The sequence below is a fragment of the Haplochromis burtoni genome, unplaced genomic scaffold, assembly GCF_018398535.1.
Source record: "Haplochromis burtoni strain Fernald_Lab_line unplaced genomic scaffold, NCSU_Asbu1 Contig_196, whole genome shotgun sequence".
Taxonomy (NCBI): Eukaryota; Metazoa; Chordata; class Actinopteri; order Cichliformes; family Cichlidae; genus Haplochromis; species Haplochromis burtoni.
In genome coordinates this window covers 1,036,178-1,046,958 of record NW_024582557.1, presented here as the reverse complement: position 1 = coordinate 1,046,958, position 10,781 = coordinate 1,036,178, and the positions used below count along the sequence as shown (strand labels likewise).

The 10,781-nt window shown below is 44.7% G+C and overlaps 1 protein-coding gene across 1 annotated transcript in view; it reads left to right on the top strand.

Annotated features, from left to right (window-relative positions):
• Positions 1-10,781, top strand: part of LOC102300954 (BAF chromatin remodeling complex subunit BCL11A) — a 53,539-nt gene that overhangs the window by 3,861 nt on the left and 38,897 nt on the right. Inside the window, exon 2 of the mRNA XM_005935302.2 lies at positions 692-1,141. Coding sequence (XP_005935364.1) covers positions 692-1,141 — 450 coding nt within the window. The remainder of the gene's footprint in view (positions 1-691; positions 1,142-10,781) is intronic.

The following is a 10,781-nucleotide window of genomic DNA, read 5'->3' as shown; positions in this document are numbered from 1 at the left end:
CACACACACACACACACACACACACACACACACACACACACGCACTCTCTTCGTGCAGCCTGCCCTCTCTTCCCTTTCCCCGGCACATATGTTGGACATGTTTGTGACAGTTTTCCCTTCTGCTGATTACAGGATCAAACCCTCTACAAACAAGGTTAGGCAAGTCAAACTCGTCCACATCTTTAGTTTTTTTTATTTTATTTTTCTTTCGGTGAATACTGTGTTTAAGCATCATTTTCTAAGCTCTCATTGGCTACCAAATTGTTATCTTGGAGCAATCTGATTGGAGCTTTGCAGCTTTTCAGGATAGAATTTCCCACCATTTATTGTTGTGATCCACACCGGCTCGCGTTGTAATCATTTTCCCTGTATTACATGCTTTTCTATCATTACAAGGCACATTTTCTCACCCCCCTTATTGTGCGTGCCGCATGCCGACCTTTTATTTAGCTTTGTGTCTCTCTAACTGTGATCCACACTGAGAGAGGTTTTGTGGATTCTTCCTTGTCATCAATTCTCACAAAAACAAAAAAACAACTGTATTAATAGGTTCGAATTACAGGAGAGAGAAAAAAGGAAAATATAAACATGTGGTTTTTGCTTTTCTGTTCTGAGTAAGCATCGCCTTCTAATTTCCCTCTTTCCTCCCACCCCTGTCTTCTTCTCTCCCTCTTCCCCTCTGACTCGCCAGCAGCTGAGCCCCTCTCCACGGCTGTTGTCTCGTCGGAGGAGCTGTCGGAGCGCTGCTCGGAGAACTCGGAGGAGAGTGGCAGCCTCAAAGGGCACCACCCGGGCTCGAACGTGGGCCGGCTGGCCCGGCTGGGTCATGACGCTCACCCGTCTCTGGAGCAGGACCTGCTGACCTGCGGCCAGTGCCAGGCCACTTTCCCCCTGGCGGACATCTTGCTCTTCATTGAGCACAAGAGGAAGCGATGCCACGGTCCGCCCTGCCTCACTGTGGGCAGGGGGCTGGACAAGCCCCCCTCACCCTCCCCTGGCTTGGCCCTCACTCCTTCGCCTGCAATGGGCTCCCTGCGCAGCCGGAGGCTGGAAGTGGGTGTCCAGGCCACACTGGCAGATGAAGATGATGACCGGTTCTCATCACCCCGGGGCATTTGCCCCAAACAGGAGCCCCTCCCAGGTAACCAGAGCTGCTTTCACACCAACTAACACACATCACCTCTTTCTGGATACAAGCACAGCCACCATGTGGCAAGATCATATCCCCAGAGGACCCCTCAGTATCAGCTTAAGTGTGAACAAACCATTCAGATCAGACAGAAGCCAGAAAGTGACCAAGACACAGTCAGAAATGTCACCCGTAGGTGTTCTAACGCGCTCACTGTCGAGATTATTTCCTCAGTGTTTTGGATGCGCTCACTGCTGCAGATGAGCGGATGTGTGTGCTTTCTGCAGCCTGAGCTCTTGCTTTCATTATTTCACATTTTATGTCCAAGGAAGCTTTTTTGTTTGTTTGGGGTTTTTTTTTTTTGAGACACACACACGTGACAGAAATCTGATTGGCTGTTAATGGTTAGAAGGGGGTGGAGCGTGTGAGGTGTTTGTGTGTATGTGTGTGTGTGTGTGTGTGTGTGTGGGGGGGGGGGCTTTGTGAGACAAACAACACAGGTGTGGCGAGGGTTCACCTGTGTTGACGCCCTGTGGTTTGATTTAGGGCGTCTTTCTCTTCTTTCTTTTCTTTTAAATTTTTTTTTACATGTGTGTGTTTTTATCAACAAAAAGCGTGTGTGTACCCCTTCTACAGTTCCCCTAAAATTCCAGTGTGTGTGTCTGTGTGTTATGGAATGTGAGTGTTTTCCCAGTTTGCCCAGCTTGGCCACAGTGACTGAATCCCACAGGCCAGTTGCAAAGAGCTAAGGGTGACCTTGACTTTGTGGTGCCACTGGTCAGCATTAGTTGTGTGTTTGTGTGTGACTTTGAGTCTGGGGAGTAGCTGCGGCCTCTTTTTGAGTTTGGGTGCAGAGAATCTGTGTGCATGAAATGTGTGTGTGCGTGTGTGTGTTTTTCCCTCTCATGTGGCCCTAGCAGATGTGTGCTGCTCTTGGTGTGGTTTTCACCCCCCTCTTTCCCACCGCCACATCTTACCCGACTAAATGCAGCCCAGCTCTCCATCAGCTTTCATTCTTCTTCTTCTCTGAGTTTACCTCCGTGCCAGACTTCATAGGTAAAACTGGCTATTTTTCCTCCACTTTAGCCGCTCCGCCTCTCTTCCTTTTCCCAGGAATCAAATGAGAGGCGAGCAGAGCGAGGGAGGGGGGGAGAAAAAAAAGTTTTGCTCATGGAGGGAAAGTCGTTTATTTAAAGCGTCTTAACGCCACTAATTATTTGTTGCGGCGCCATTTCTTTCTTTCTTTTTTTTCTCGTGCATTTTAATTAGCAGTAGTTTTTAGTGGCGGGCTGCCTGTACTAAATTAGCTGTTACAGAGAGAGAGAGAGATGACACGGAGCAGCGGAAACGCGTCCGCGTTGAAACGCAGCACACTTTGTCGCTTGAACGTAACTCGGGAATCCTAAATGTTGCAATTTGTTTTTTCCGCTTCAGCGTTTGAGGAAGCAAACGTGATCGAAACCACCAGCTCAAAATTTACAGTGGAGGCGAGGAAACGGGATGGGTTTGACCTTTGACCTTTGTCTCTACGGCTCTAGAAAGACTTTTTTTTCACTTTCTGTAGCGTCTGCATGTTTGATTGCACACTCCCCCCATACACACACTCCCACACACACTCAGACACTCACCAGTTAAACTGGGTTATTAGAGCGATTTACATCATAATACCGGCGTCTGGTGGCTTCAATAGCGTTGTGTGTGGGAACGTCTTGGTAGGAACAGCTGTACGCTCAGAAGGCAGCGTTATATATCTTGTCTGATGTCGATGTCGAGGTGGACGGGAGACCGGCCGAGCATTATTATTAAATGTTGGGAATTTTCGTCTGGAAAAGGAAAACCCCAGCCTTTAAACTGTCCGTCTGCTTTATTTACACCCTGTCCGCTCTCCTTTTCCCCCCTTCCCTTCTCTTCTTTTCTTTTCTCCTATCCGCTGGATCCACACCAGCACAAACCTCACATGCTGAATTTGCGCAACACATTCAGTCTGATAGCCGATAATCAAAGCCAGCGTTTCCCTCCTCCTCCTCCTCCTCCTCCTCTTTCTCTTATCCCTCCCATCCCGACCAAACCCATAGCTTTCATCGTAATTGACCTCAAACTGTCACGGTGGAGTAAATATGTGAAAGAAAAAGTAATAATCTGCTGGAATTTCAGCCGAGATTATTGCCATCCAAAAACAATGACACACACACACACACACAAGCAAAGCAAGGTGAGGGCTGCTGCTTCCTCCTTGCTGTGTATGAGGCCTCTGCTCCCACAGATAGGCCTTAAAACAGCAATGCAATTAATGCCATTAAAAAAATCTACACACTTGTAGACACATGCTTTGTCATTAATCTCAGTATGTTCAGTCTGACAGAATTTCTACTGGGGTTTAGTTTTTGCCTCATTATTACTCTGTTCATTTAAATCAGATAAAATAGGACCATACCTTCTTCATTTTTCCTTCCCTTCCCCCCTTTTTTTGTTGTTGTTGCTCCGTCTCCATCTGCTTTCTTTTAGAAACAACCAAATATTTTTCATCTCACATTGGAGGAATTATTTTACAGCACCCCCTCCTCCCTTTTTTTAATCGCGGCATACTTTTTCCTGCATGTATCTTCTCATGTATATAATGATGCTCCGACTGCTTGTTGTAAAATATGTCTGTGGTCAGAGAAGCACAGAGTGGCTGTGAGGCTCAGAGGAACACAAAGCGTCCGACTTGTGCCGGAACGCTGCTATTTACATATCAAACAGCCCCGACCGAGTAGAGCTGACACACACCTGTGTGCGTGTGTGTGTGTGTGTGTGTGTGAGAGAGAGAGTGAGGACTGTACAGGCAAAATGCCGATCGGTGATGCAAAAAAGCCAGCGTAAACGCACACACACACACACACACACACACACACACACACACACACACACACACACACACATTTAGTGCTCTCTCTCTCTCTCTTGCCCATTTATTCTATTAATCCCTGACTGAGATGAAAATTCTGATTATAATCCCTGAGGCATCCCTCATTCAGAAACAGCATCGCTAATGTCTCAAAAGAGTGGGGCTTCCGTGTGTGTGCGTGTGTGCGTGTGAATGGCTGCGTCTTCATCTTTGCTCCTTTTACTCAAATTGAAAAAAAAAGAGGCTTGAAAATTGAAATTTTAGCATCAATTCTTCGTGGATTACTTCGACGGCAAATGCATTTTTTTTCCCGCGCTGTCCTGATTTGTCAGTTGATTTCTCGTAATTAGCACAAAGGGCTGAAAACCAGTCCTAATATTTGTGTTAATGAGCTCAAATTGATACACGGCCAGTGCGGAGAATTGCTCGTCTTTACTGACCAGTGATTTCACTGAGAATTATTGGCTGATAAGCTGAATTAGCTTATCAATATTAGCTCATTAACCCAGATATTATCGCCGCTTGGACATGATGATAAATCGCTACATTTCTTGAGACAAATTTATCATTCCCATTTTTTTCCCTTCCTTCCTTCCTTCCAAAAAAAAAAGAAAAAAAGGCAAATGCAGCTCTTCATGCTAGTCAACCCACTGAGGAGCCATCCTGGCTCAAAGCCTCGTAACATGAGCATTGTTAGTCTATGATCTACTGATTAGCAATTAGCTTATCATCACCGGCTAATGCTGCCCACCTCAATACACATTAGTGCATTTTTAACACCCATTCATTGCCTGGCTTGGTGTCAGATCGCTCGCTCTCCATCTCACGTCTGTCCTCGTCCTCTCTTCTTTTTCTGTTTTGGCTCTGGCGTCTCTCTATCTTCTTCTTTCGTTCTCTCTTGATCTCGCTGCAACATTAGCAGTCAATGCAAATCCAAGACAGCCAATTGATACTGAATCAATTACAGTACGTTCGGTGTATGTGTGTGCGTGTGCGGCCATGTGTGTTGTGCTGTGGCGCATCCCAGCGAGCCTACAAAGAGATTTCACACGCTGGCTGCCATCACTAATCTATTGTTGCTGCCCCCTCCCTCTGTTTATGTCCATCTTTCTTTCATTCTTTCCCTTCACTGCGTTTTGTTTAGCGGCCTCGAGTGCAGCGTTTGAACAGTGGGAATGTGGCTTTTGTCTTGAAGGAAGCCTGCCGAACGTAAACGCTGCCGGTGTGTGCGAGGAAACATCAGCAGCAGGGTAGAGCATGCTGCACACTGAGATGAGTGGGAAAAGTTCATAATCCTTCAGAGAGGCCTTAATGTTTTCTATTTGACGCTCACAAAAAAAATTCATGATTAAGTAACTGAAGCTCTGCATATGGACAACAGCAAAGGAAAAAAAAAGCCTTTTGGTGCTGAGTGTTAAAGAGTAGCAATAAAACAAAGACAAGCCTGTTGATTCGCCCTTTATCCTGTTTTATAATGCTCATAGTTTTTTTTACATAAGTCACAGCGCTGAACAAAAACGTAGCCTGCATTTTCATTTAGAGAGCCACTCTAGTTATCTTGAACTTCTGCAAAGCTGGATGGTGACACAGCAAAAGCGCGATGTGTCCTGACGTTTGTAACCCTCGCTGCCTCTACGTCATGCACATTATATGTAGTGGAGAGTTCCAAGATGGTAGTAGTAGAACTTTTTTTAAAGGTTTATTTTGGGCAAACCTTCCAAGCAGTCTTTATCAGATCTGACTGCTGATTGTACACGTGCAGTTTGTGAGTCCTTCAGACGACTGAAATGACAGTAAATCTACGTAATCCTAGAAAAGAGGGGGGGCCCTTGCAGCGAGAGTTGCTTCTAGAAGACTTTCCCCTCATCCTTCAAACCCGGTTGCTGCGGTTTGTGAGGCTGACTCGTGAGGTAACCCTGATGACATCACAGAAACATCAGCCGGGTTACTTGTGACTCCCCTAGGGGACATTAAACAGCTGATTTCTTGACTGAAGTAGGACTAACAAAGGAAAGTAAAGTGACATTCCAGCAAAGACTCTTTGAAACACTGGACGCATATTAGGCTGACCTCGGCTGCTGTGACCTTTGATCTGTTGAGCTTCTTTGTCACCGTCAGATTCACTTTGTTATAGTGCTTCTTAGAAGATGGCAGCGTTTCAATGAAATGCAAAGCAGATGTATTATTGTTGCAAAGGCGTGCTGGCTTCTACTATTTATGCAAAACATTTTGCAAAAGTAGCTGGAGCCTTTTCCTCCGAATCATCGCCCGGTTGGGCAGGAAGCGTCTGTTTCAATTTGCACATGTTACACTGTTTACATTTACGGTGGTTTTGGAGTAAGTAGACGAGTAGAGAGCGTGTGCACATGTGCTGAGACACGGATCATGGCATAATCAATGTAGAATAAAAAGTGCTCATTATATTAATAACAAATAGATTAAAATCACACAATAGAATCCTTAATGTGGCGTTCTTTCTTTCATACTTTTGTCAGGTGCTTGTTCACAGGGGACTGTCGAATCATTGGGAATCTCGCTCTGATGTTGCCTAGTTTTTACTTTAATTAACCTCTTCACATCCGCCAGGTGAACCACTTGTTTAGGGTCAGGGATAAAATGCATCTCAGCTTCATGCAAAACAGGTATTTCATGCTACTTCTCTTGTACGATTTCCTTTTGAGTATGTCTGATATTATATAAAAGGCTAGATGTGAACCTGAACCTAGGCCTGAACAGGTTGCTGGTGACCTCGTGAATGTTAGGGGGGTAGAAAGTGCCTGCTGTCGTGAATTGAATTGACTTGAATTAATCAGAAGAAGAGCATGAGCTGTCTATGAAGTGGGAAATTACATAAGGTGCAATGGGAAGATCAAAACATGGAAGCCTCTTTTTGTTTTGTTTATTTTTTACAGTGCAAATCAGCTTTGTCAGCTCTGTGGGAAATGATTTAAAATGGATACAAGAGCCGTTTTTTATTTACAGCATTGTCTGCTGAGTCTTCCTGGGACAAAAAACCCTGCTTCCACAGGAAGTGATGAGTTTTATATGTGCAGTGGGTTTGGACTAAATATAAAAAGAACAGGGCATGGACAGCAATCACCACCGCCACCAAGAGACAACAACAACATCAAAGGGTGAAAAAAAGAAGAAAAATCAGAGGGAAAGACGTCACGCTGCCCACACACTTTGACTGACAGCTGATCCCTGGGAAGTGCGGCGCAGACACTCTGCCACAGCGACGTCGGCCAAACACAGCGACAGATCAGTTGAAACAAAAAGACCCCCGTCCCCCACCACCTCCAGATGATCATGGCCGGCAAAACCCCGTTCCAAAACAATGACAGCGGCAAGCGCGATGAGAAAAGAAAAAGCAGTTTGCTGTATTTACAGCGGTGACAGCGTGTCCGCGACGTCCGTGACGTCAAAGCCCACTACTGTACGCGCTCTGTGATGGAGGATTGTTTATTGATCTGGCTCTTTGTGTTTATGCGAATGATTCGACATCCATGCTGCATTTACTTCTTCGTGGTGAGAGGGAAAGCTGCTGTTTTTGGCTCACTCGCTGCTCGCTCTGTGTGTGTGTGTGTTTATTCCACACGCACTCGGCTCGGTCTGCTCGGGGGGTGCACATGTAACGCAGCTCTCTTATTATGTTGAAGCCAGTTGAAGGGCTGTTCATAAAACTGTTTATACACTACAAAGCTTATTTATATAGGCCACTGGATTACAGCCTGGCTCTAAACACCACACACACAGATACACGTACACACGCATGCATATATTCACATGTACATGCAGATGTACCTGTCATTACAACAGGCCTGCATGACTGTGGCACAAGTGTGTGTGTGTGTGTGTGTGAACTGGCAGTGTGGATGCAGGACATCCCTTTGTGAAGTGTGCCAGAGCTGACAATGCATGTGTGTGTGTGTGTGTGTGTGTGTGCATATGTGTGGAGGAGCCTGGCTCCTCGCTCTGGTTTTATGTTCCCCGCTTGGCTGAACTGCTACTACAACTGCAGCAGAGGGCCGTGCACACACACCACACACCCTATGACTGTGTGTTTACTGTACATGCACAGCTCTGTATGAGTGGGTCTAATCTTTTATTTTGGCATTACGTGCATCAGTCTGTTTCTTTCTGTCGTTCCCGCCACCTTTTCCCCTCCACTTTCTGTCCTTCGTCAGCAAATTGAAAGCATTTCGTAGTGCCAAATAAAGTCCTCTTCAAAGTAGGATAACGCATGTCGTTCCATTTTTTGTTTAACACGTTCGACTCTCGGCAACAGAGTAGACAACCTTAAACTGCCTGACTCCTGCAGTCTAAAATCACCAGAAATACAAGAAGCCCGAAACGCTCCCTCATCCACTTCCAGCAGGTATGAGCCTCGCTCTTTTAGTTTGCAAAGCCAGTATCATAGTAACCAGACATGCTAATCAGCATTTTCAGCTGCAAATGTGAATTCTTGTAGGCAAAAATAATGTGAGAGATGTGGGTTTTTTTTTGCTAATTTCTAACATTTTACAAACCAAACAGCTATTTTATTGATGAACAATTAATAAAAGATAATAAAAACTTACTCCTAAAATGCTTTGTCACAAATTCTACAACAGATTTTACTCTTTATCCACGAATGGCAAAATTCTGGAAAAATTATATTGTTATCAGGTTTGATGATGCTAACAAGTAGCAGAACTGTGTATCATCTTTTCTTCTTCTTCTTTTTCCAGAACCACTGAGTTGTTAAAAACCAAACGGCATATTGTTACGCTCAACAGTTCCAGTAGTTGCTGTCCTCAACTAAATGGTATCGTGGCATATAGTCGGATTTTGGCTACGTTTCTGAATCCTTTACATTACGTAATAGTTCTGTATGAGACAGCGTTGTTGGATCATAATCCAGGAAAACACCTGATCCCACGGTTTCTGGCAGTATTTGCTCTTTTAATATTGATTATTTGAAAGAAGAAAAACATGACTGTTGGTGTGGAATTACAAAAAAAGAATTGTAATACATTTCAGATGCATTTGGTATCGTTTAAAAACCTTTAATTGAATATTTCCATTCATGAGTTAAAAAAACCATCACATTGCCACAGAAAATTATTTTCATGTGATATGTCAGGTAACAAACAAACCTGTAATTTTTCTTGTTCCATCTTGAGATGCTGAGGAACACGCCGCTTAATAATACTTTAAAATAAATCACACACATAAACGCACAAACAGCACATATGGGGAACTCCCCCATCACTGTCACCAACACACCCAGGACCAGCAGCGGCGGCGGCGGCGGCGGCGGCACTGACTTTTCCTGATAATTTGCGGAGGCTCATTTGAATTTTAAGCACTACTTTAATCTTCAAAGCTCAAATGGCTTTATGAATATGCATGCAGTGGGCAGACTTTAGTTCATTACCTAGTTGTAAATTCTAATGACCATTAGGTCCTCACAGTAATTGCCAATTGTTTTGCATTTTTGATTGGCCTATTACCATGCACATTCGTGGCGCACATCAGCCACGCTTGTCAGAGCTGGCATGTCAAGGGGTGTTTGTGTGTGTGTATGTTCTCATTTGTGCCTTGCTTTCGAGATATGTGGGTGTGTGTTTGTGTGAGCTGGGTGTGTTTGTTAGGCTGATATAAATGAAAGTAACATTTTTTTTTATTGTGTGAAGATTGAGAGGCGAGCCAGAGATTGGACATATTTAATTTACATGATGTCTCGTCTGTTCCCTCATTACACTGCTCGTCTCACACACACACACACACACACACACACACACACACACACACACACACACACACACACACACACACACACACACACACACACACAAATTTACAAAGCACACCCAATGCAAACCATCTGGCTCGCTCCTGTACGTGTCGGTCCTGACATGGTAAAATGATTTCTCAATGCTCATCTCTCTTTCGCTCTCTCGTTCTGTCAGCCTATTCATTTTTAGCGCCCTCCCCTTCTTACTGCTTTCTGTTTCTCCTTGAACAAACAGATGTCAGATACCTCTCTTTTCTCTCTCTCCTCGTCCCTCCCCAGCTCCATCTAAGGCTGCCATTTTGGAGACAGCGATTCGTCTTGCTAAGTGAGTTTCTCTGTAAACATCGGTGAAAACTCTTTAAAAAAAAAAAGAGACGGAAAGAAAATGAATTCCATTGTTCTGCACTCAGCAGAAAAACGTGCACACACAAAATGCAAGCACCTGTACGCACGCCTTCAAAAAGAAACTCATTCTGAAAAAGGTTCCTGTGAGAGGAAGACAAAAGGGGGGGAAAGTCGATGAAATAAAGCCATTTTTTTAAAATCAAATAACGAGGCTGGACAATTAAGAAAGTGAGAACAGCAACCAAGAAGAACTAACGCGAGGGCGCTAAGCTTCATGTTTTCTTCTCCGCTTCCCTTTGTTGCTTTTCCTCCTCTCATCTTTTTAGCCTCTCTCAGCCTCACACACAAACACACCTCGTTTTCCTCATGTCTTCCCAGTTTGTGTACAAGCGCTGTGAGGGAGATATGTGAACCTACATAGCGATGAAAAGGAATTCTTAATTGCCCAGAAATGAGCAATGTTACAAACGGTGGTGTAATGGACGCAGTCGAGTGGAAGGTGTGTGTTTGTGTGTGTGTTTCGAGGGGTTGTCTCTGGTAGGACTCACGAGGCCTGTTTCCTGAGGTCTCTTTTAGCCCCGTTGCAAATACACACACACACACACACACACACACACACACACACACACACACACACACAC